Source organism: Dermacentor variabilis, chromosome 8 (assembly GCF_050947875.1).
Source record: "Dermacentor variabilis isolate Ectoservices chromosome 8, ASM5094787v1, whole genome shotgun sequence".
Taxonomy (NCBI): domain Eukaryota; kingdom Metazoa; phylum Arthropoda; class Arachnida; order Ixodida; family Ixodidae; genus Dermacentor; species Dermacentor variabilis.
The window spans coordinates 84091110-84118895 of NC_134575.1; the positions used below are offsets into that span (position 1 = coordinate 84091110).

Consider the following 27786-nt stretch of genomic DNA (forward strand, 5'->3'; position numbering starts at 1 on the left):
CTCCCGGAATGCGCCGAAGCGTCAACAGCACAAACGCGCAATCATACAAGCACATGCATACTAATAAAGGCTTATTTCATCATGAATTGTAGTATTAAGTAACAAAATTTCTTAACAATTTCAGCGATTTACAAGTCTATGAAAGTTTTCTGTTTGGATTCTTTGATGAACTACTGTCTTTATCGCACTAACGCCATGCACCGGCCGGAGCTAATGGAGCGTGCGGGAAATGGCGCCAAATTCAAACGTCGCAAACGCCGCGCCATGTGTGCGCGCACAGTTCTCATAGTGTGGGTAAAAAAAAAATAACGATGCGTGCAGAAACCACGCGAGCTGCACCATTGACCAGGAAAGTACAGAATTGTCGCTGCTTGTGCTTATTAGTTCGTAATCATGGCAAACCGCAGACGGTCTGTCGTCCCATTCTTTAAACATTTGTGCGTGTGCTTCAGCGCTACACGATTTGTTACCGGAAAAGTATAGCAGCATAGATTGTGCCTGGTGGCCAAGCAGGTTCCCAGCGCAATGGCCAGCACCCCGTCTACGTCACAGAAAAGACTTTGGCCTCCATGTAAGATATGCGCCCCATATCGTAGATATCGGCCAAACCTTTCGTTTCGTTCTATTGCACGCTAACGGGTAGCATCTAAGCTGAACGCACTCTTTAAAAACGATGTTCACTACTTTCTTCACCGCACCCACCGTGGTGGCGTGATTGCTGAGGTGTTGCGCTACTAACCCGAGTGCTTGGGATCTAATGCGGGCCGCGGCGGCTGCATTTCGGGGGAGGGGGTGTGAAATGGAAAAACGCCCGTGTACTGTGCGTTAGGTGCAGGTTAAAGAACCCCAGGTGGTCAAAATAAATATGGAGTTTCTTACTACAGCGTGGCTCATATTCAAAGCGTGGTTTTGGTACGTAAAACCCCTGACTTGAATTTTCGTAACTTTCTCCGCCACCGTGACCATATTTAACATGGAGGCATGCAATGCCGTTTCTTAACACACAGCTAGGGTACTGGCCAGGTCACTGCTTGTAGGGACGCTTAATTGTCTTCTTATCAAACTGCATATATATATATATATATATATATATATATATATATATATATATATATATATATATATATATATATATATATATATATATATATATATATATATATGTGGTGTTTAAGCTAACTGTTATCATCATCAGCCTCGCTACGCCCACTGCAGGGCAAAGCCTCTCCCATACTTCTCTAACTACCCCGGTCATGTGCTAATTATGGCCACGTTGTCCCTGCACACTTCTTACTTTCCTCTGCCCACCCAACTTTCTGCCGCCCCCTGCTACGCTTCCCTGCTCTTGGGATCCAGTCCGTAACCATTAATGACCATCGGTTATCTTCCCACCTCATTACATACCCTGCCCATGCCCCCCATTGCTTTTTCTTGATTTCAACTAAGATGTCATTACCTCGCGTTTGCTCCCTCACCCACTCTGCTCTCTTCTTATCCCTTAACTTTACACCCATCATTCTTCTTTCCATAGCTCGTTGCGTCGTCCTCAATTTAAGTAGAACCCTTTTCGTAAGCTTCTAGGTTTCTGACCCGTAGGTGAGTACTGGTAAGACACAGCTGCTATACACGTTTCTCTTCAGGGATAATGGCAACCTGCTGTTCATGATCTGAGAATGCCTGCCAAACGCACCCTAGCCCATTGTTATTCTTATGATTATCTCAGTCTCATGATCCGAATCCGCGGTCACTACCTGCCCTAAGTGGATAATGCCACTTACCACTTTCAGTGCCTCGCTACCTATCGAAAACTGCTGTTCTCTCCCGAGACTGTTAAACATTACTTTAGTTTTCTGCAGATTGATTTTAGACCCGCCCTTCTGCTTTGCGTCTCCAGGTCAGTGAGCATGCATTGCAATTCGTCCCCTGAGGTACTAAGCAAGGCAATAATCACCAGCCAATCGCAAGTTACTAAGGTATTCTCCATTAACTCTTATCCCCAATTCTTCCCAATCCAGGTCTCTGAATAGCTCCTGTAAACACGCTTGTTGATTACCTTCAAAAGTTCTGCCTCTTCTATTCTAGCTGTGGGGTTAGAGGCGTTCATACATTGGCGTTAATCAGATCTTTCGTCTCCTGCGATAGCTTACCAGTATCCTGTCTAATGGAGTTACCACCGACTTCTATTGCACACTGCTTAGTGATGCCCATAATATTGTCGTTCATTGCTTCAACACTAAGCTTTTCTGCCTGAGTTAAGGCCGAGAGCCTGTTTTGTAGCATGATCCGGAATTCCTCTCTTATCGCTAGATCATTGATCGGCTTCTTATGTACCAGTTTCTTCCGTTCCATCCTCAAGCCCCCTCTTCTGCGCCACAGGTCTGACCACCACCGTCGTCAGTTGCTTTGCAGCCGCTGGGGACTGCGGGGACGGGGTTTGATTGTTGTATGCATATAGGAGGTTGTGGCCAAGTACTGCATCGGGGTGGCCAATCCTTCTATGCTTAGGGAGGGCGTTACCGGGTCACCAGGCTCATGGCGCATTCCAGGCCTGTTTATGCAATTTTATCGACACGTGGCATACATTTTTTTTATCCGGTTGAAAATTACGCGGCCCTGGGCCCTGAACCACGGTCCTCTTTCACGCGAGGCGGATGCGCTATCTCTACGCCATCACTGCATCGCTGCAGCTAACTTTAGGCAGAGTTTAACAACATGCCGATGCACTTTATGACGACAAAACAAAATGCATGGTGCTCGCTTTTGTGTGTCGTGTGTCGCGCTGTTTTTGTATTGTTCTTAATTAGATCATTAGGAAAGATTAATTAACCAACTTCTGAAGCAACGAAGCTGGGAAAATACTTCCAATTAGAAAGTTGCAAAGCGGTTGACAAAACGTCCGAATAAACAGTTTCTGCCTTTCTATATGTTAAGTATTAGTGTTTCTCGGCTTACTGCGGATGGGGGGGGGGCACGGAAGAAAGAAAAACACACCACATGACATGCCCATTTGCAAGTCACTGCTCCCAAGCCTTCAGCGCACAAACTAACATAATATTTAGCCGGTGTGAACACCCGTCAGCTTATCGTTGTCATAAACCGCCGCGAGGGAAGTAAATCGCTGACGTAATTAGCACAGCCAGCGCGTTCGTCATTTCCATGTCCCCTTTTAAGCGGCAGCACGCCCTTCTAGATGCCATGTTCGTTTGGGAGCGCTGCACTCACGGCGCGCAAGTGGGTATGTCACGTGATATTTTTTTGTATTTGGCGGGCATCCGAAGTGAGCTGTAGAACACTAACACTTAATAGATAGAAAGTTAGAATTTGACTAATCGGACGTTTTACAAAGTGCTCTACAACTTTCTAATTGGAATTTTGTGCCTAACTTTGTTGCTTCAGAAGTTGGTTTATTCATCCTGACTAATTATCTAATTAGGAAAAATACAATAATAGCGTGACACACTACTACAAAAGTGAGCAACATGCATTTGGTCGGGTCGTCTTAGAGTGCATCGGCATATTTTTAAACTCTGTGTAAAGTTAGCTGAGACACACTGCATAAGAAAGAATGCGTGTGAAAAAGAGCAAATTGTTTTTTAATAAGTGCATCAACTTTTCAAATAAAACCTTGCGTTAAGCATACATGTCTCTATCCTGAAGTAATATATATACATATGTGTCTGTGTGTGTGCGCGCAGGGTGTTTTACGTACCTTAACATGTGAATGAGAAAGTTGTAGAGCGAGATGAAAAACATCCGATACGCAAAGTGCCTCGAGCGGCGAGTTGCGCGACAATTTTGCGTGCATTTGCGGGCTACTTTCACGCTCAGAAAACACTTTTATGTAGCACGTATTTCGCAACAGAAAGCTGTATCGGTAGTTTTTCATGTCACTCAACAATTTTCTCATTTACATTTTTCATCTAATTATGATATTTGAGATGTCTAATAATTAATTGAGATAAATTATCCAATTAGGCAAAAGGAAAAAGAAATAACTTGAGTATCACCAAGCGACGGCAAACAACGTTAGTTTGGTTCTATTGTGCTACGTGGCATTTGCGTATTTTGAAAATCTGGCTAAACGTAGCTGGAACACCCGGGACATGGAAAAATGTGTGTGAAAGAGATATAGTTTTGCAAGTGCATAAACTTTTGAAGTAAAACCGTGCGGCAGCCATAGATGCATCTGTCATGAACTCATATATATATATATATATATATATATATATATATATATATATATATATATATATATGCAGGCTCTTTCAAGTAACTTGAACCACCGACGTATCTACTGGGTGGACAGCAGGCACCCAACCAGTAAACGGGGCACATCCCTTCCACACTTTCAAAAGTGGCGGAGGGGCCTAGTCACGTAACTTGAACTTCAGACGTATCAACATGGTGGGCAGGGGGGCACTGTCCTCCTACCCACTGGGTAGATTCGTCTGAGGCTCAAGTAACGTGAAACGCCCTTTATATACGCAATGGTGATTAAGTGATGAATAAAACAATATGTATGTGTAAAGGACGCACACATACACCTGTGCGTGTGTTTTCACATGTATTTCGAAACTCAATATTGCTCAATGAGACTGTTATGTTATGTTATTCAACAATAAGATTAAAACATTTAGTCAACGTCTTTATTGTTGTGAGCACTCAACGATGCCTCAATAATACTCAATGCCATTCAACAATCTGTCAACAAAATTTAGTGAATGACTTTATTGTTGTGAACTACTCAAGAATGGCTCAATAATAGTCAATACTATTCAACTACATGGCAACAGAATTTAGTCAAGGACTTTTTGTAGTAAAATACTCAACAACTTTACTGCTTAATTATTGCTGTGTGCTTTCAATAATTGTTGAGGTATTGTTGAAAGGCTATTGAGTCAACCATTCGTCAACAATATGTCAACAACATTTCAATAGTCATTTTTATAGGGGATAGATAGCGTTCTTACGCTGAAAGCGTTCGTGCCAGCCAACAGTGATGTACGACACATTATTAGCGAAGGCAATCATCTAATGAAAAACAGCACTTGCGAACGAGGCGCTTTGTGAATTCAGCTCCAGGTGATTTTAAAACTCAGTTCTACAATTAACGCGTTGTTCCCATGTTTACATACGGGGTCAAAGTTGGAGGAAAATAAATGTTGACAAAAGGCCACGGTAGGCGCAGCAAGGTATGCGACGAAGAGTGTTCTTTCTAACAATTAGAGACAAGAAGATAACCGTACTCTATGAAGAGCAAGCATGTGTAGCTGATATTGAGCGAATTATACTGAACATAACGCTGTCCTGATGTCAGCGTCATCGCACGGTGGTCATCCCTGCTGTCTGCAGGCTATTCTCGAACGATTGCCTGGTAGAGGACATAGCAGAAGCAAGCGTTGGAAGAAGTGCGAATTGACGTGGCCTGCAGTGGCAGGGAGTGGGCGTTAGCGCTGACCTAAGTTCCAAAACCAACACGCCATAGTGGTATTTTTTATCGCATTTATGCCATTATTATCGTTGTCGTGTGATCTTCATCTTTCCCCCACGAACAACTGGGAAGTGTGGACCACAAAGTGAAGATGACATTGCCGCTGTCACCGCATCGTTACACCGTCTTCTGCACGCCACCATCTTCGAGCCGTCGTCATCACATCGTCATCACCGTTCCTCTGTCGTCAGTCTGTCGTCGTCATTTCAACGTCGTCATACCTCGTCGTCGTCAGCGAGCCGACGCCATGCCATCGTGATAGTTCCATCGTCGTCATTTGGCAGTAGTGATTCCATTCTCGTCATTCCATTGTAGTCATGCTTTCGTCGTCATATTAGCGTCCTCGTGATCATGCGGTCCAGTTCATACAGTCGTCGTTTTTCCCAACGTCGTCGCTTAATCGTCGTCAAGGAAGGCATGTAGACGATCAAGCACAAGAACATTTTGCTGAGCCAGCCGGTTAACATTGAGAGTGTCTCCAACTGAGTCTTGTGGTCGGTACGCAGGGACATCGTTTTTCACAAGCGCCAATGAAAAAGCTTTCTCGCTTAAACCGATTCGCACAGAGGGTGGGATCCTTAGATTTTATTTTGACCGGGATGGAAGCGAAAGAGGTGCAGCTCCTTTAGCGAATAGAAAAGATAATCGCCTGAAAATAAATAAAAAGCCCTTTTGCTGACGCAAGCAACATGCAATGGGAGGTGTCAGAGCATCTGTCGGTAGAATAACGGCGTTGCTAGACACGGACAACACTCTGTGGCCACGAAGGACAAGCTACAGAGGTCGAAATTCTACAGGGTAGAACATGTGTTAGTGCTACGAACGTTTCGCCATCTTTCGACCGTGGCTTTGGTTTCCTTGAGTCAGTTGTCAATATGCGTAGCTTCCAGGCGTGATGGTTTCGCATGTGCCTAAATGTGCAAGAGAAAATAAAAAGAAACAAGTTCTCCATTCAGTATTGTATTTTGCATTTTTATTTGCCATTGTAAACATGCTGTTCACCTTTCGTCTCTCCCACCTCAAATTAACTCGGATGAGGGTTAACGCGCTTTGCATCGTAGCATCACCTTCATTGCCGCAGAAAGTTGTCCGCCAGTACAATATGCTGGCACAGAGTATGCACTCTAAAAACTAGGGGGAGTATCGCAGGAGGGAAGCCGCCGATTTACTCTTTAAAGCGTTGTTTTACTCTCGCAAAATATCGAGTGGAGTGGAATGCATTGTTCACTCAGTCACCAAGGAGAGAGTGAAACGTGCTTTTCACTCTTCCCCTCTGAGAGAAAGTAGAATGCCCGTCCTACTCTTGCGGCAATAGAGAACAAAACGTAGCGTAATCTTCTGCTTCAACTGTAGGAGGCTGGTCCCGAACATGGGGATGTATCCCACACGTACGCTGAGCAAACAACACACCGTTTTGCTTCTAAGACAACAGGCAGCCACAGCTCAAAAGAACGCGGAGTGAACGCTCTACTTTTTCACTCGGAGTTGCTCCACCGCGCGCGCGCTCAACATCGCGGAACAACACAGCACCGGATAAAGGTGATCCGTCCAGAGAGCTGCAACGAAGGCTATCCAATGGAGATCGTGTGTCAGCCATCTCAGGTCGCCGCGAAAATACGACAGTCGTTCGTCGTTCGTTGGATATAACAACAAATCCTCCCCGGTAAACGAGTTCTAACTTAGGTCCACATTCTGCGCATATGACATGTTATCGCCAGGAAGTCGTCGCGGCGCTTAGCCGATGCGATTGACAGCGGACTAGGCAAGCAGGCTGTGTCTTCAAAATTCTCAATCGAAAAAGCCAGTCGTCGCGATAACTGCACGTCATTTTATCACTTGCCCCTATTTGTAAGGGCTTTGAAAGTCGCAAACCTTGCCAGGATCATGGTATGTTCAATAAGTCGTGAGGCGAGGGGACGCTTAAAATGGTTTGTGTACCAGCCCCTGATTCCGAGCCCATGCGGAGCGTGATTGCCGTGCGTTTTGTGAGTTTGAATTTCTTCAGTTTGGCAGCCTACTGTGTACGGAACGCTGTTGAAATAAGGAGTCACATAACAGAAGGCGTCATTTCACTGGCGGCATGCTTTCGTTATAAATAAGCTGCGTGCTTGACGGTGTCTTTCACCCTTGGGTAATCTGTGACCACTGAAGTGACGTGCAGTGCCAGTGCTAGTTAGAAACTTTGCCGCAGGCATTGAGCTGCATGCTGCAAGAGGTCACTTGGGTGCGTTTTTTGAACTTATTGAAAACGCGTGAGGAATCCATGTTTTATGTTGAATAAAGTATAAACCCCATATAAGCCATCTTGCGCGCGACAGCTACAAGCAATGCGATGGAGATGGCTGTCGCGTTCGCTCGTCGCCTGCAAGTCGTACACCGCGCGAGCGACGATGTTAAGCGACGTCTCCCAGATGTTGCCGGCATGAGAGCCCCAAACACGCTTCGAAACTAGTGTGACACGTACTTTAATAATTTATGTTGATATATTTTACCGTAAAATGTAGCGTAAAATATTTCCGAAGGTCTTGCAGTAGGTTCTTATCCTTGCACGTATAAAAATTAAATCGCTGGCTCGTTCCGCGCGACAATCGGTAGTATTTGAGCGATGTGCAGCCAGTTCGGCCTTCGCGCTATTGGCTAGTCGCTCATAGCACCTACGGGAGACGAGCGACGATTTCTAGATTTCCAGAACCGAGCGATCTGTTCAAGCGACGACCCGTTTTGTCGCTCGAAGCCATTGCTCGTCGTCATCATGCACTAAATCACTCTCATGTGTTTAACCCTAAGAGTGAATTCTTCTTGCTCGTGTATAGAAATTGTATGATTATATGTGTGATTTTAAGTCTCCTGTTTCAGTTTTCGCGCCCGGTGCGAATATGAAAGGGTGCTTTTATGTCTACGAACTCGGTCAATTGTCAAGCAGCGAGGTACGCATCCGCATCGAATATAACGGCTACTGTGTGGAATTATAATTACAGGGGCGCTTTGCATACGCTTATTGTTTTGCACATGCCTGTGCATTTGCTAATATAAGTTGGTGTTTCAGAGTTATGTCATATGAACAGCTAAATCACCCTTCCTCTGGGGGTTATAAGCGTAATGTGTGCGTCTTGCTACTGCATGGAAGGTCAAAATTTGTTTATCGCTTTAATATTTTTTGAGAAGAGAAATAAAGTATCAAAGTAAAACGTTACCTTAATTCCGTGTTACCAGTCGTCTGTCGTATACAAAACAAATAGTTGGTCTAATAAACTAATACCTGCGGTCTAACTGGAACTGTTACACGCCTTCAAGAATGTAAAATGCTAGATTTCAAACTGCTGCAGTAGTCGCGACTTTCAAAAATGAACTCCATTGCGCACTTCATAAATGAAAATAAGTTCATGCCTTATAGTAAGCTTAGATGCAGGCTCCAGTGAACTTATCATTGAAATGTGGGTAAGCTTGCCATAACAAGCCTCGCTTCCATTTCTTATAGGCACATCCAGTCATATCCATTGAACTGGAGGACCATATTTTCATCCCTACCGAGCATCATGTTTCCAGATATGATCCTCAAATTATGGAGTGAGCAGTGGCACAACCAGAGATGGTGCGGGATGCACACTGGGCCCGTGCTTAGGATGTGTCACAAGTGCTGTTTGCGAGACACCAGACTAATGACATACTTATGAGAACTGACAATGACCAATATTATTTTTAGTAGTAGGAGTATCTTAACGTTGGTGGTGAACGAGGATGAACTGTCGGTTATTTCTTTTTTGTTTAAATCTAAAAATTGAAATTAGTTAAGCAGTTGATTCTTGCAGTCGTTTAGATGTTTCGCATGCATTTCAGCATGAAGACTAAGAGCTAAGACGTTCTTTTGGTACCATGACCTTCACTCCCTCGACGTTGTTTACACCATGTCCTCGTGTTGACTTTTGCACACGATATTTTTCAGGCAGCCGCTTTATATTATGCAGGAAAGCAGCTAGCTGCAAGCACCCAAGGATGTCAAAGAGCCAGCCCAGCGCGACTCCACGTAGTGCAGAGGAGCTCACGCCAAAGAGTCAAAATACAATACCATGAAATTTGGACGAAAAAACTAGAATGTGGGTATATTGGGTGTACCATTTGACTAAATGTCAACAAAAACTTCAAAATACAGTATGTCACACGAGGATCAAAATTCTCACATGCTCTAGGCAGTCATCTTAACATGGCATATTTATGTAATGTCTCTGATGGCAAAGTCAAAATCAACTATGCTCTCCGGCGACGAACACATAGGAGCAAGTGTCATTGAAAAGTTAGAAATGTGTTTAAAAAAGCGGTTTAGTTTGGCGAGAAGTGACTACGTTTTGTCTTGCCTCTCGGCAGGTATATCCATGTGATAAGAAAACAGCGGTAGAATGAAATTGCATATTTGCTTAATGACATAATACATACTTGCAATGAGCACAGGGCCTGTGTTCACTATTGAAAGCAACAGCTCATGCTCGGTTAGGTGCTTACATACATTTAACAGCATTAATAGCTTACATTTAATAGCACCTGAATGCAAGGGTGCAAATACAAACCACTCTGATTCTGTATTTTAAGTGCTGGCATAAAGCAGACAAATTTTCATGACTTCGCTTTTATCTATTTCTTACACCTAATTTTAGAAGTATGGCTTCCTTTTAGGTTCCAGAAAGGGGAAGCATCGGGGGAAGAGAATCCCATGTTTAAGAAATCATTATCGCTTATATTCATGCTCACGATACTAGTTCATTAGAATCGCTCGTGCCTTCTGGATCGAAATCAAGGAGCAATTAACGCCTTTAACTGTGTACACTGTGGTACACACCTTACATCTTAGAAGCTGGAGTGTCACTTGGAATTGAAAATTATTTTTAAAATGCAAAATTGTGGTTTCTCCTGTGACATAGTCGTATGATAGCTTCTGGCAGGCATTTGATATTTTGATTAGGATGACTCAATCTACTTGCCGACCAAGTATGCCAGTGGAGGTAATAATAATAATAATATTTGGGGTTTTACGTGCCAAAACCACTTTCTGATTATGAGGCACGCCGTAGAGGAGGACTCCGGAAATTTTGACCACCTGGGGTTCTTTAACGTGCGCCTAAATCTAAGCACACGGGTGTTTTCGCATTTCGCCCCCATCGAAATGCGGCCGCCGTGGCCGGGATTCGATGCCGCGACCTCGTGCTCAGCAGCCCAACACCATAGCCACTGAGCAACCACGGCGGGTCCAGTGGAGGTAGAGAAGCGTTCAATGCAAAGAATTGAGAGGATCTGAGTAGAACACTTGTTCATCAATTGGCGGGTGTGAACTTATACTGATAAGCAAAAGCCCCATAGTTTCATGGCTTATGCAGACCTAATTTTTATAAGGCAATATTAAATTAAAGCATTTTAGTACATGGTAAATTTCTGGGCTTAAGATAGGGTGCACAGTGAGGCGATGCATTAACGTTCCCAGACACCTATGTACTTGTTGTGAGACGAAGATCCTGTGAAGTGCGTTAATTTTCTTTACTTTATCGCATCTTAACCACTTCAGGAGGTGAAAAGCTTTGGTTTCATGTAATTGGTTCCTTGTGCAAGTATATGCATAGTCGCATGCAAAATCCACCTGCATGGAAGGGATATGTGAAACAGGATGGTTCCATTTTCAATTTATGCTTTGCTTCCTCGTTTGCCTATTTCGTGCACTTCCCTGCCTGTACTTATGCTTATGTCGCCTTTGATGCATCACATGCATCACATCTGATTTTCGGTTCACATCTGAAGCCATGATATACTTTAGTTAGATTGCATATTCATCGAGTCACAATAATACAACATGTTATTATGCAAGCTGCTTCTCAGAAGTCATCATTATCATCAGCCTGGTTACGCCCACTATAGGGCAAAGGCCTCTCCCATACTTCTCCAACTACCTCGCTCAAGTACTACTTGTGGCCATGTTGTCCCTGCAAACTTCCTAATCTCATCCGCCCACCTAACTTTCTGCCGACCCCTGCTACGCTTCCCTTCCCTTGGAATCAGTGCACAACCCATAATGACCATCGGTTATCTTCACTCATAATTACATGTCCTGCCCATGCCCTTTTCGTTTTCTGGATTTCAACTAAGATCTCATTAACTCGCGTTTGTTCCCTCACCCAATCTCCTCTTTTCTTATCTTTTAACATACACCCATTATTCTTCTTTCCCTAGCTTGTTGCGTCGCCCTCAATTTTAGAAACCTGTTCGTAAGCCTTCAGGTTTCTGCCCCGTACTTTAGTACTGGTAAGACACAGCTGTTATACACTTTTCTCTTGAGGGATAACGGCAACCTGTTCATGATCTGAGAATGCCTGCGAAACGCACCCCAGCCCATTATTATTCTTCTGCTTATTTCAGTCTCATGATCCGGATCCGCGGTCACTACCTGCCCTAAGAGTAGATGTATTCCCTTACCACTTCCAGTGCCTCGCTACCTATCGTAAACTGCTGTTCTCTTCCGAAACTGTTAAACATTACTTTAGTTTTCTGCAGATTAATCTTTAGACCTACCCTTCTGCTTTGCCTTTCCAGGTCAGTGAGCATACATTGCAATTGGTCCCCTGAGTTACTAAGCAAGACAATATCATCAGCGAATCGCAAGTTACTAAGGTATTCTCCATTAACTCTTATTCCCAATTCTTTCGAATCCAGGTCTCTGAATGCCTACTGTAAACACACCGTGAATAGCATTGAAGAGATCGTATCTCCCTACGTTACGCCTTTCTTTATTGGGATTTTGTTGCTTTCTTTATGGAGGACTACGGTAACTGTGGAGCCGCTATTGATATCTTTCAGTATTTTCATATACGGCTCTTCTACACCCTGATTCCGTAATACCTCCATGACTGCGGAGGTTTCGACAGAATCAAACGCTTTCTCGTAATCAATGAAAGGTATATATAAGGGTTGGTTATATTCCGCACATTTCTCTATCACCTGATTGATAGTGTGAATATGGTCAATTGTTGAGAAGCTTTTACGGAATCCTGCCTGGTCCTTTGCTTGACAGAAGTCTAAGGTGTTCCTGATTCTCTTTGCGATTACCTTAGTAAATACGTTGTAGGCAACGGACAGTAAGCTAATCGGTCTATTATTTTTCAAGCTTTGGCGTCCCGTTTCTTAAGGATTAGGAGTATAGAAGCATAGAAGTATAGCATTTTCTGTATAGCATTCCTCTGAAGTAAAGCATTCTTACCGCAATTGGAATGAAAAGCTAACATATATGACAAGAAATTTGATGCAGAAGTTTTTAATGCGAATGCTCCTTGCAGTTTTACGCTCATTTGCTACACACTAGATAATATTCTAAACTTAATTGAATTTCTTTGTGAGAAAGTGTAACGGATCAATCCCAACAGCACCTGGAAATTACTTTCGTGAGGTGGCCTACCGAATAGGAAATATGATACGCCTCTTTACCGCTTTGAGACCGGCAGGATATTGCTGCAGAACCACGCCAATACACTTTTAGAAACAATGGAGTGCAGCCCAGAAATGAATAACTTTATATGAAACGTAATTAAAGCTAGCTCGACCTCAGGCCTCACATGAGAATATACAAATTTACAAATGCACTGTACTCTCAGTCAGGAACATCCACACGCTGTACAGGACGTTATCAAATGACCTGCTGTCTTATAATATGGCACACAAAAAGTTTCTTGCACAATTTATCTATGTTATGAGTCCCATGCTTAGCACCTCATCTGGTAACCTTTGCCATATAAGTGCACGCGTTTTGTGCCATAAATGCGTTTGCTGGCGAGTAATGTGGCGCATATTTCTCTTCGATCATAGTCTCAATACGTTGTGAGTTTGCACACGTTTGTTCTATATTTCACTTTCCATTGTATACTTTATTTTTGAAAGGATGGAGCCGATTGAAATTGAAGGATATTTCTTCACTGTAATACTGATGAAACTTTAGAGAGTATACTTATGTTTACACTCTAAGAAAAAAAGGACTAAAAGGGGTAGGGAGGTTAGTCCTTTTGGGGACTAACTGATTTGCCACAACCATTAGTCCTTTTGGGGACGAACTGACATGGGATGAACTGTTACTCCCCATGCGCTTACTCCTTCGGGGACTAACAGTTGCCCCTGCCCGATGGTCCTCAAGGGAGTAACTGTAATTAGTTCCGATGCTCCGCAAAGGTGTAATTAATTAAAATAGGCATTTATACCGTAATAAAAAATTAATGAGCTGAAAAAAAAAATGTGCCCGACAGCAGGATTCGAACTCACGTCCTCCCGCTCACAAGTCAGGTACTCTAACCACTTCACCACGCCGCTTGCTTGGCAAGACGGGCTATTTCGACAAGGTTAAGCATGGGAACGCAAGTGCGGCAATATAAAAGTGACTGTATTTTGTGCAAGCTATGCAGTCAGAGTCTAACGTTGAGTGTACTTGCAACCATAAGCGACTGCGAAAAGAAATCAGCCCGAGTATTTTTAGGGTGATTTAAACTGAGGCACTACGCCATGTATACGTGTAGCGAGCTCAAACGGGGCACCGAAGACGACAGAGAAGGGCAATTTCTCTGTCGCTTAGCGCGTGCCGTTTGAGCTACACATCGCTTCAGTTCGCAACCTCCTTGGAACGGAAGGAACTTAGGTACTATAGACCAAGAAAATCTAGCTGTCTATCAGTGATTTGCGCGTTTAATGTGTATCGCTCACTTATGGGGTGCGCACGAAGGGCATGCCTCTTCACATTCCAGTTTTAAGTTTCACGTAATTTTCTCACGAAGAGGCAAGGTGCTGCTTTGCATGTAGTTCAATGGACAATGCACGAACTTCGAACCATTCACGATTTATAGACAATACCGTTTTCGCCACATCGCTCCATGACACGGACGAAAACAGCGAAGTGCCTGGGGAGTAACTGTTGCCGTTCGTCCTCCCATTGCTCTCTTACCGAGCAGGGACTAAACACTTACTCTCCGAAATTTGCACACGGCCCGCACATTCATGCAGTTAGTCCTTTGAGGGACGAAAGCGCCCTTTTTAGGACTAACGGCGCAGTTACTCCCGTTTTCCCCGGGATTTTTCTTAGAGTGTATTGCAAGATGTGTTCTAAAGTTCATGGGCATCACTGTAATATGATATTGTGTTTCTCAGGATGTTTCTCAAATTATTATTTAGTTTGTCTTGTGACTCATCAATAAAGATATTGACCTTTTAAGAGAGAAAATGTTTCATTTGAGTAACTAGGCGACTGCAGATTACATCGCATTCACCAAGCATAAGTGCAATAGCTGCTTATGAAGGAATCAAATATTCCCGACATGCAGGTATTACGTATCCCTTCTAACGTGACCATGGATCTACATCGTGCTTTCACACTATTGGGAAGAGTACTAGCACTCTGTTTGGGGGAGTAAATACACTCGGCTTGGAGTTGTAGAAGCACTCGGCTTGGAGGAGTAGAAGTACTCCTTCGGGGGGAGTACTATTACCCCTGTGGGGAGAGTATTAGCACTCTGTGGAAGAGTACTAGCACTTCCTTGCGGTGGAGTAACAAAACTCTGTCGGGAGGAGTTACCCTACTCTCCCTCAAAGAGGGTCATTCTATTCTCGAAAAGAGAGTGAAATATGGGAGAAGCAGATACTGCCTCAAAGAGAGTGCCCGAAACGCTCTGTTTCTAGAGAGTATACCGGGTGTCCCAGCTAACTTGAACCAAGGGTTTAAAAATGAAATATTGGAGTCAGGAGAGTGAAACTAACTGCATATTGGTGATAGGCATTTGGCGCACCACGGGAAATTTTTTGTATCGCAATTACTTAACTAGTAATTAAGATAATTTTTTTAAATTTTTTAATATTGACTTTAGACACTAAATGTGATTCGCAAAGTTGGAGAGCACTTTCAGAAACCCGCATTCCATTATTCGCCATAAAGAAAACCTTATGTGTACCTCTTTTTCCGAGCTCGAAAGAAAGCCCGCGAAATACAAAAAAAATCACGTGACGAGCACATTTGCGCGTCGCGATCGTGCTGCTCTCAACCGTGCTTTCAGTGAACGAAATCAGCTCCGGCCTTTATTCGACGGCCCCGTTGCAGCGGCAGGCCGATATCTTGGCGGGGGTTTTTCGTCCGCGTCAGCTAGTTGGCACCCGGCGACGACGACTTAGTCCCAATCTGATAAGATACTGAGATGGCGAGTCTGCTTTGTCACTCAGAAGCAAAAGAGAAATACAGGGAATAATGTTTCGCCGCGAGGTGTTGGCGGCTGTGTGTTGCAGTTTCCTAATGAGGATTTTGAAAGCTGGAAGCAGCGGTGAAGCACAGTTTGTCGTGTGCTCTTCTTATGCCACTCTCATGCGAGACTGAATCTTTGGTGTAGTGATTACTAGCACTGCAGACATGCCGTTTACAAATGAAGAGAAAGCAGACATGGTTCTGGCTCTAGGTGCATGTCATGGGAACAGAAGGCGCGCTGCAGACCTTATGCAACAATGGCACCCAGGCAGGCGGCCAAGTTCAGTAACGATCCTGCGTGCCTTCGAGACGCTGCGACGGATGGGCAGTTTTACGTCCACACGACACAGAGCACCTGTTTTTGACGAGGACTTCGAGACGCATATTTTATCGCTGTTCGCTCTGGAACCCCAAGCAAGCGTGCGCAGCGTGAGCGAGGATACCGGAGTCTCCAGGTCATCAGTTTGGCGAATACTGCGCAAACACCGCCTGCATCCGTACCACGTACAGCTTCATCAAAATCTGTTGCCACGGGACTTCCAAAACAGGACCGATTTTGCTAATTGGATTCTGATAAAGATGCAGGACGACCCGGATTTTTTGAACAAAGTGATATGGAGTGACGAAGCTAGTTTTTCGCGCAATTCACAGGTGAACCTGCACAATGCTCATTACTGGAGCGATTCAAATCCCTACTGGGTTTTACAGACGCAGCACCAGTACCAGTGGTCATTTAGTGTTTGGTGTGGACTTTTCGACGGTAGTTTGATCGGGCCTGTGTTTTTCGACCAGACGCTGACAGCAGATCGCTACACCAATGATATCCTCAGAGGACCCGTTGACGACTTCCTTTCGGATCTACCGCTCGCCAGGGCCACAAATGTGTGGTTTCAACACGATGGCGCCCCCGCGCACAGCAGCGCCAAGGCTCGGACCTGGCTCGACGCAGCGTTCCCGCAGAAATGGATAGGACGACTAGGTCCCGTGAACTGGCCAGCCAGGTCTCCTGATATGACACCTCTGGACTACTTTTTGTGGGGTCATATCAAGGACAAGGTGTACAGCACACCAACTTCCACACCGCAAGACCTTAAAGACAAAATAACGGAAGTCTGTTTAAACATGCCTGAGGCTGTCATACGAAATGCAACGGCTGATTTGGTTACAAGATGCCATAGCTGTATCGTCGCACAAGGTGACCTATTCGAGCACTTTTTATAATTGGTAAGAAACCGAAATGAAATGGAGTCAGGACAACCGCATGCCACGGCTGTCATCGCCGCACAGCCAAGCCATAAACCGCCACTTTTATTTTCTTTGCAACTGGCAAATAAAACTCCTCTCATTTGAAAACTTCGAGCTTGGCAGTCTTTATCGCGACTGCAAAGCGCAGCGCACTCGCTGCAATTTACACCGTCACGCGCGAACTGGCTGACACGGCCGAAGAAACCACCACCAAGATATCGGCCTGCCTCTGAAACGGGGCCGCCGAATGAATACCGGAGCTGATTTCGTTCACTGAAAGCACGGTTGAGAGCAGCACGATCGCGGCGCGCGAATGCGCTCGTCACGTGGTTTTTTTTGTATTTCGCGGGCTTTCTTTCGAGCTCGAAAAAAGAGGTACACGTAAGGTTTTCTTTATGGCGAATAATGGAATGGGGGTTTCTGAAAGTGCTCTCCAACTTTGCGAATCACACTTAGTGTCTAAAGTCAATATTAAAAATTTAAAAAGATTATTTTAATTACTAGTTAAGTAATTGCAATACAAAAAATTTCCTGTGGTGCGCCAAATGCCTGTCACCAATATGCAGGTAGTTTCACTCTCCTGACCCCAATATTTCATTTTTAAACCCTTGGTTCAAGTTAGCTGGGACACCCGGTATATGCCTAAAGGCCGGACACTTATTTTGGGATTCAACCTTTTCAAGTATTCGGACAGCCGGTAAAAAACCCGAGCGTTACCCGCTCACGCTCTCACGCTTTCTGGGTGGGATGGCTCGTCGGACGAACCCTCCGGCTTCCCCTCTTGCACCCGTATAGCGCCCCCGTTTTCTTACTGCCCCATCCCTTTGTGCGCCAACGCGAGGTGATTGTGGGTGTTCCTCCCCCTGCGGGGAATGAATGGTCGAGACCGGGAAGGGACCATCGCAAGGAGAAGCAACACAGGGTGTCGGGAAAAAGGGAAGCATGTGCACGAAGCACGCACTGCGGGCGATCGCCCAGAGACCCTGTGCCAGAGGCGCCGCTCGTCTTATCTGTGCATTAATATGTGCGGTAGCTGCTTCGTAGATTGCCCGTCGGGCACGCCCGTTTTCCATGCGTCCACAGGTATAGCACTTTTTTGGTTCGCGGGGTTGGTAGCTGCCATCGCCCGTGTTCTTACATATCGCAAATGCTGTCAATGTTGTAAACAGCAAGACTTCCCTGGTTCTTGTTATCTTTTATTCGCTTTACCGAAGCACTATTATGTCAACTCATTTTGCCATACTTTGCAGTGGCTGAGTGGCTTTAGCCATCGCTCTGCTAATCTCTAGGTCGGGGTGCCATTCCGGACGCGGTGGCCGCTTTCCGATCGAGGCGGAAAGCAAAAAAAAAACGCTCATGTGCTTAGATGCAGGTGTACGTTAAAAAATGTGTTTTCATCATACGTGCGTGGGTAGAGCTATTGAGGCCCACGTCACTTCGGTTATCGAGAACCAACTAGCCTGCGCGACCCTTTTAATCTGAATCTTAACAGGTCCCCTGCACCCTCTCATTGGTTCAACCCCCCCCCCCCTCCCACCAAACGTTGAGGAATAGTTGTTGTCCATATCTACACCCTAATGAGGGTGGCCTCCGAATAGCAGAAATATATATCAAGGATATGCTTCTTCCTGCGTCAGCGACCGGTAGGGATTACAAAGCTAGAAATACGTAATGGCTGCCAAGTTATACAGTCTACTTTTTCGGCAGTACTCAGGATATCCCCTTCGGACGTTGCCCTTCGCGTATACAATCACAGTCGGGTGATTGCTCCTGACTATGGCCCGTGGCCTCTACGGGCGACAGTGTACCTGCATTTGTGCTGGCACTGCGGGATTGGCACTGTGACAAAAATGGTGTCGTCCGTAGAGGCCTACACATCCTGTGCTATAGTGACGCGAAATTCATCGCGGTCGCGGAAGTCATCGACCGAAGATACCGTCCTGAAATCGGTGACGCCCAATACCTGGCGTCTACGGTGTTTCGGGCTCCCGCAATCACCTTCGCCGCGTGGAGCCAGCCAAATAGCGACCTCTCATATCTGCATTCGTTTGGCCGCGCCAAAGTTCCTGCGAGTAATTTTTTGTAGAAAGCTTTATAGAATACACGGCGTTCACACTCGTTCTTATAGACACATTGACAAGCGATGCCATTTTTCGCGAGCTGCAGCAATCGGAGACCACTCTGCAAAGCTCACCCTCGACCTCCCCGCAGAATAACACGCAGTTGGCAGCACTCAAAAAAGAGATAGAAAGTCTTAAAAAACAAGTCAGCGCTTTAACAATCCAAAACCAAGAGCTTAAGCGATCCACTACTAATGCAATAACGCCGGTAACTCAGCCTACTCCTCAAAGCCAAACAAAGCAGGTGCCTAGCTCCCAACCTGCCTTAGGCGAGGTCTACCAACAAATTATCCAAGAACTCCGATCCTTCAAGGAGGAGTTTCGAGCCTTTCCAATTTACGTGAACGCCCAATTCCAAGAAATTCGAGAGCAGATTGCAAATAACAGACGATACACGGAGACGGCAATTTCTGCACTTCGGAAGGAACATGCGGATAAAAGACATAAGTCCAAATTCGCTCGTACAATGCAAGTGGACGAGCCCTCTGATACGGACTCACCATGCCAGCCAAGCCTAGAATAAAGATCTGGCAGTGGAACTGCCGGGGCTACAGGAGAAAGCAGGCGGCTCTTAATCTCCTACTATCTCAGGAATCTGACCCACCGGCAGCTATCCTAATTCAAGAACCCCACCTAATACCTATCAAACTCCAAAACTATGTCACTTATCAGCAAGACCAGTTAACTGCCACGTTAGTGCACAAACTCTACACTGCCATACTGCACGACCCTTTCGAGCCGGATATTGCGCACTGCTATATTACTATTCTTCCTCTCCAAAGAGGAGCAACAAGCACGCATGTATTGAATGTTTACAGCCCTCCCAAAGACAGGCACGCAAGATTGGGTTCCTTCATAAAGAATTTTCTGAGCTTAGCGGGCCATGCCCCCTGCGTGATTGGGGGCGACTTCAACGCGCCGCACCCTTCATGGGGCTACCCGGCGGCGACACCAAAATGCAGAAAACTGGAAGAAGTAGTGACGCAAGAAGGGCTATCGATCCTCACCGATCCCGCTTACCCTACGAGGCTGGGAAACAGTGTTAGTAGAGATACGTGTCCGGACCTGACGTTCACCAAGAACATAAACAGCGCGATTTGGAAGAATACCGAACAGCACCTGGGAAGCGATCACTTCATCCTCTCTCTGGAGATAAGCACAAACGCGTGCAAACGCAAAATAGGTATCGCAAGAATTACGAACTGGGACAGGTGGAGACAGGCCCGAGCATCTACTGCAAACCCTATTACAAACCTAGAGGAATGGGTTAAGGGTGAGGTGCAAGCTTTGAAAGCCTTTACGAAAGAGGTCTGCACGACAGAAGATTGCCCAGCGGTCGATCCACACCTTCTACATTTATGGGAAGCAAGACACTCATTGACAAAGAGATGGCGAAGACAGCGGCTTAACCGCAAACTATGGAAAAAAATAGATGAGATAAACAAAAAGGCAGAATCCTACGCCATATCCTTGGCCAGACAGAACTGGAATACGCTCTGCGATGGTATTCAGGGGAAGCTAGGTGTGTCAAAGACTTGGAAGCTCCTGCGTGTCCTCATCGACCCCAGCAGCAGCAAGTCGGCCACTAAAGACAGGCTCACGAAGATTGTACACACCATCCCGGGTACGGACACAGAGTTGATGAAAAAGCTCAAGACCAGGTATCTGTGCACGGACCCAGTCGTGGAACAACCGGAGTATTCTGGGCTGCCGAATGCTAAGCTGGACATCCCACTCACGAAAGAAGAGATCAAAGCAGAAATTGCGGCCATGAGAAAAAATGCAGCTCCAGGTCCAGATCAAATAACAGCAAAGCTCTTATTTAACCTCAGCGATGACACCATCACCTCGCTGGTGGAATGCTTCGACGAGCAGCATTGGGCTACAGGAACGCTACCAATATCCTGGAAGACGGCCGAGGTTCGCTTCATTCCGAAGCCGAACAAACCCCTTAAACTGGATAATCTTAGACCGATATCGCTGACCTCGTGTTTGGGCAAGCTCATAGAGAGAGTCATCAACACGAGACTCAGTAGATACTTAGAAGAGAACAACCTCCTACCTAACACTCAATTCGGCTTTCGCCCTCACCTATCGACCCAGGACGCCCTCTTGTACCTGTACAAGGATCTCCTTGAGACACCACCCAAGTCACAGACAAGGGCCATCCTGGCACTTGATTTGAAAGGAGCGTTTGACAACGTTCTGCATGAAAATATTCTTCAAAGCCTCGCCGACACCAACTGTGGCGCCAGAACATACAACTATGTCAAAAACTTCTTATCAGCAAGGCAAGCCACTATAAACTTCGGTGGAATAAAATCAGATCCCATCACTCTAGGCCCTAGAGGAACTACGCAAGGGGCGGTACTGTCGCCCCTTTTGTTCAATTTGGCTATGAAAGATCTAACAGGCCTTCTCTCCGAAATCCCGGGTATCAAACACACATTGTATGCGGATGATATAACTGTCTGGTGCAACTCGGGGAGTGACGCCGAGATCGAGGAGCGTCTTCAAGCAGCAGCGGACACGGTGGACCAGTACGCCAGGGAAAGAGGCCTCCAGTGTGCGCCGGAAAAGTCCGAGTTGCTCATCCTGAAGAACCCGAGGACACCCCTGGCCCAGAACATCACGGTGTATATAGACAACCACTCAGTACCGAAACCCACGGAGATCAAGATCCTAGGGCTGTATATCCCGCAGGGGCGACAGAATACCAGCACTATGAAGAAGCTTACAACATCCACCGAGCAAATCCTCCGGATGATGCATCGTATCAGAAATAAGCACCATGGCATGAAGGAAAGGGACGCCATCCGCTTGGTGCAGGCTTTCGTGATTTCTCGGATAATGTACGGGACGGCATTCCTTAACCTCTCCAAGTCGGAAATTGAAAAGTTGGAGGCACTGATCCGGAAGGCCTACAAGACGGCACTGGGGCTACCAAACTCCACGCCAACGGCAAAGCTCATGGCTCTAGGAGTACATAATACCCTCAAAGAGATGTGGGAAGCACAATACCTCTCACAACTCAATAGGCTCGCACTCACAAAACCAGGTAGAGATCTCCTCGAAAAGATCCATATTAATCTGCCCTATACGATAGACCAAAGGGAAGAGGTACCACGTGATGTGAGGAGACGCATCAACGTGTACCCCATTCCGCGGAACATGCATCCCGCATATAACATCGAAAGGAGAAGAGCAAGAGGGGAAGCCCTGCAGAAGAAATGGGACGAGCGACCTAACACCTTCTATGAGGACGCCGCAGGGCCAAAGAATGGAGTGATGACTATTGTGGTCTCAACGCCTTCAGGATTGATGGTGAATTGCGCCTCGATGAAAACATCCCACCCCACTCACGCAGAGGAAGCAGCTATTGCATTAGCTATAGCATCTAACCCCAACGCCGATGTGCTCACTGATTCCCAGAACGCCTGTTGCAACTTCAATAATGGATTAATTCACAGGTCAGGGTTGTCATTGCTAACTAAGCATCCACCCAGCCAAGCCTCAGTCATCTGGTTTCCCGGTCACCTGGAACTACCAGGAGGAAACGAAGCCGCTCACAGGCATGCCCGAGCTCTTCTATACCGGGCGTCTCCCCCTGATGACCGTGAAGAGTGCTGGGACCTAACTGCTTTAGCAGTGTATGCTGACAATCTCGCACCATACAGAACAGCCAGGAAGGAGTACCCAACACCACATAAATCCCTCGATAAGTTGGAAGAGAACACTCTTAGGAGACTCCAAACTAATACATACCCAACGCCAGCTAAGTTACACCAGTGGTACCCTACACTGTACTCCCCGCAATGTCCACACTGTGGAGAGGTAGCTAACCTCTACCACATGGTGTGGGCTTGCCAATTTAATCCCATAGTTGACCCCATTCCAAATCCCTCAAAAGAGCAGTGGGAGGCTATTCTGCTCAGCGATGATCCCGACCGTCAGCACTGGCTGGTGGGGAGGGCCAGCGCAGCAGTAGTAACCAGTGGGCTACCGGAATAGGCGGCCCACCCACGAGTTCTACGAATATCCTACAAATAAAGATGTTTTCAATCAATCAATCAGCAATCGGAGAGGAAGTGAAGCATCTTGATTCAGAATCGAAAGAGAACAGAAGCGTAGGAGGGGCCTCCAGTTCAGGGTTCCTAGGATGACTTCATTGACGTTTCCGGCCAACTGTGGTATGGCCCGGCAGACTGCGGGAGCTCCGTCGTGGAGAACACGGTGCCGCAAATTTTGTCAAGGAGGGGAAATAGAAGAAATGGCATGGGGCAAAGGAGGATGGCTGCGCACTCTATCGTGACATGAAGGAACGTTGACGAGCTGCCACATCGAGGACAACGATTTGAAGAATGACGGTCGTGATAGCGCGTACTCGGACATGGAACTGGACACGCAGCATTGGGCTCGGAGGCGGCGTTTACCGTTGAAGCGATCGCCCGCCAGTGATCCCGCTTGCTCGTATAGGACTGAATGACCCAAGTAGGAGTAAGCGAGCATGCTGATGAACACGCGAATGTCGCGTTGCGCAAGAGCGAATTACGTTTTTTTTTCTAAGTCTTTGAGATAAAAGTAACATGTTGCATGTCTACATATATTGGGCGTGCCACTCTTCGTGCACGTGAATGCGAAACATTTCTTCTAAAGTGCAGGCGGATTTTCACCGAAAGGCTCACAGGTGGGATGTCTTCTTCAAGTACATTGCAGCAGCATGGCGGCTAGCTTCGACCTTTTAAAAAGTGTAACTCAAGAGAATGCCCATTTTCTTCGCCGATGGTCTACGCCGCACCTAACCTTCTTTGGCGGCAAAGTTTTCCAAGGGCCAGAATGATGACCGAATTCTGTTTTCCTGAGTAGAGACTCTGTTCTTGTATGTTCCCCGGCTGTCATTCACAAACACAAGGCCGACAATATTGCTTTTGGATGCGCACTGTAATAATGTTCTCCAAGTGAAAGCGGCAAAGCCAGTCACAAGCTGACACCATTTACCATTTCGTTTGCTGATGTGTTTTGTTTCTATCATGTACGATGCATTGCACGCGCGGAACGTTAGATTTGGCTCTGTATGTTCACTGCACAGTTGTACGCGTGCCTACGGGTGAATAAATTTTCTTGTGATAACATGCCAACAGAGCTACCAGTTACGAAGGATGTCGAATCTCTGTCATCATTCTGTATACTTCTGTGAGCATGTATATCTATTTAAGGAAAAATAAACTGAAACTGAAATTCCTTTCCTTCTCCGCCTTGCTCCCGCTCGTGACCAATGTTCAAGTGTCAGTCACGCGCTATAGACAGTTGCGGTGTGGTCAGCAGGATTTCATTTTCTCTTTCAACCAACTTCTCTCTCCCTCTCTCTCTACACTTGCTTTCACCTCCGTGCTTTGACGTATTTTTGTTCTTATAGCCTCCATCGACTGCGCAAGTGTATAGCAGCCTCACATATTCTTGCATGTTCTCGTGTGAAGGTGCCTGTATGATTTTGTCTGATTACCTGGTGTATTAATTTGGCCTTACCGAGCCGCAGTTAGAACGCAGGCGAGAGCTTGCGAGGACAAGGGACCCACATAAACAAACATTTGACCCAAACGACTCTAACAGAATGTTTTGAAATCTCCTGGGGCGTATAACGCCAATCAAGTTTTTGAGCTGGGTTACTAGGAGAGGTTAGCTACGCTGAAAACAAAATGCATGATTGCAAAATGCAATATGCATGAATGGACGCGCTTTTTATTGTACAAACACCTCATGTAAAAAGAACAATAATGCTGCAGCACTCTTGATTACTTACTGAGACTCATCAATTTATACTCACGCGACACGACGCAGAGGTCTTCACGCCGAGTAAAACTGTTTCACAGTCAGATACTCTTTATTTCAAGATCCAGTACGAAAAGTACAACGATACTGACGTGCGTCGTCACAAACTCACGGAAGGCTAAACAGAGCACTGCAGCCCGTTTGGACATAAAAACAACCGATGATTATTTGCTTTCCGGTACAGACAAGTACCCTTCGCATGTGGTTCCGGCGACTAACTCCGTTATGCTGACGGTAACGAAAGACACTTGCCGCAAAGAAATAAAGATGTTTATTTTGGATCCTCGCTACCATACTCCAGTTGTCTGCAGACTTTTCAAATGCAGAAGCAATCGTTCGCCCTTTCTGCATGCCTTACAGCAGTAGATCTGGGATACAGTCCCTCTCCTTTATACAGGGGCCCCGAATTCCTCGCCGGTAAGTTCCAAGGTCGCACCAGCATTCCTTGTATCTGTTCACCAGGCATCTTCGTTCGAACGAGTAGGTGCAAGAACAGTTCTCGCAGCTGAAAAAATCTGAGGCGCCGTATAACGCTTCGGCAAAAACGGGTACACGAAGGTTGGCTTAAAAAAAAAACAGAAAAAACACCTTATTACTTTAATTATAAATACAGCGAAAACGTGGAATCCGATAACCATGCTATACTGAGGAAATATGCACGTTCCATATCCTAGATATAGCAGCTGTATTTTCGTAGAGATAACACAACATTTACGAAACTAAATGTAGCCGATAGAGCAAAATTTTAATAATTGGCTGCTCGTGCAGAGGCAGACACGAGTGGCTGCATAAGCCCAGATACTTTGTTGAACAATTCACAGTTGTTCACTTAATAAATATTTAAATAATTTCTTTGCAGGCCATACTGAATTAAAGGAATCCTTGCCTGTGTTTTTGCGGGGAACATCCATTTGGATGGAATTCTCAGTATAACAGTTTCGAGATGCATGCCCTTAAGTTTGCTTTGAAAGACGCCTTGCAGTGCCAATTTTCGTTTGAAATAAAACGTAAAGCACAAAAATGAATGGAACACCAATGTATTTTCTCACACGCAAAAGGAATGCGTTGAAGCTATAGTATCATCCAGGAAAGAAGACGGCGAGTATTGTCGCTATGACAGCTCACGTGGCAATTGCACATAGCGCGTAATGCGGCGGGTGTGCGTGCACCTCCCGGCCGGCTACAAGCTTTTTCATCCTCTTTAGTCTATTTCACCTGATAACTTCTACAGTACAAATAGTATACTTGAAGCAACAACTAATTTTCCCTACGCGTTCCTTGGTTTCCCTGTCTGTAGGCTAGATGTGTTGCAAATGTGATTGATGACTCCAATCGGAATTGGCCTTAAACTAAATCTTTCTCCAAAGAGTCCTTTCCTTTAAGAAACTGGCCTTTCGTGCGTCACATCTATAATTTGATTGCGGTGATTATAAAATTTATCAGTCGAGCAATACTTACGCTTGGCGCTGTTATGGCGAAGAAGGGTGACGAGTACGAAAGACGTCGCACAGGCTGGACAACTGAACATGACTCAGATTGGTGCCCTCAAAGCCTGCAGCAAAAATAAGGACAGGAATGCGATCCGCGAGAAATTAACCGCGGAGTGCATTTGTTAAGTATCAAGGAGAATAAGTATAACTCGAGAACTCAAAAGAAGAATGCGATAAGTACACTTTGCCTTGCAGCTGGCCATGAGGTGCACTTGGCCTTGCAAACAGATTTCCCTCTTAACGGCAGCCATGCTATTTAGGTGCGTTAAAACAATGTGATTTCCTTCAGGCCCCCTGTTTGTTTAGAGGAAACATGTGGTATTTCTTTAGCATCACGCCACTCGCTTGAGGTTGTGTGCCGTTTTCTTTTTCTATTGTAAAGGCGCCGTAAAAGGCATCATCACTTGTTAGTTCCTGGTAATTTCTTAATGTCTCGTAGTATCTTAGAGAAAGCCCTCGTAAGGATGGCAATCATTTCACAATTGCAGGAATATTAAATATTTATTATTTATTTATTTATTTATTTACTTATTTATTCATGCTCTCAGCACAAGCCAAGAAAAGAGTTGCGGTTACATTGCTGTCATCAAACTAGATATTGTAGATGTTTAAACAATTCAGTAGAAAGTAATATCAAGGTACATACTACATGATTAAACAATTCAATAGAAAGTAATCAGGATAGGAAGGCACAGCGTACGAACAAATATGAAGCAATAAACAACTATGAGTTACAATTAAAAAGGTATAGCACTATATGGGTCTAAGAAAGAAGTAATGCGCCAATACAACTGCAACCGACAAACAGCTAACAATAAAACGTATTCTCAACCGTGTAAATATAATTCGTAGCAGCCTTTACAAAAGATTGTAAATCAGTAAATTCTACTATATCTTGTGGCAAGTTCCAATAGTCTATACTTTGAACCAGGGACGATTTTTGAATGATTCTGTTCTATAGTTAAATGGTTTAATATGTTTTCAATGCATTGTTCCGGGGTTAGTAGATCTCTGTAATGTGATGTGTTTTTTTAAGTCAACGTTATAGTCTCCGAATAATACGTGAAAAAAGAATGTCAGCCTGTTAAGCTGCATTTTCTGCTTGACAGTCATGAAGCGAGCTCTATTTATAAGTTCGGTGACGGACTGGGTTCTAGCCTATGTGTTAACAATAAACCTCAAGGCCCTGTTTTGTACACGGGCACATTTTAGTGTGTTTTGTTGAGTGTACGGCTCCCAAACATGACTTGCATAAGTCAGTACAGGAAGTACAGTCATCTTGTGGGCCATTGTTTTTTACCTGTGGGGTGGCGTCGTGAAGTTTTCGTCGTAATGACCAAAGTTTACACATTGCCTTAATACCGATGTTGT

At 45.3% G+C, this 27786-nt stretch overlaps 1 protein-coding gene across 1 annotated transcript in view; it reads right to left on the reverse strand.

Annotated features, from left to right (window-relative positions):
- Nucleotides 1–26483, reverse strand: part of LOC142591147 (uncharacterized) — a 47269-nt gene extending 20786 nt beyond the window's left edge. The window contains exon 1 of the mRNA XM_075703521.1: nt 26384–26483. Within this exon, the coding sequence (XP_075559636.1) occupies nt 26384–26453 (70 nt within the window). The 5' untranslated portion in view covers nt 26454–26483. The remainder of the gene's footprint in view (nt 1–26383) is intronic.
- Between the last annotated feature and the right edge of the window lie 1303 nt (nt 26484–27786).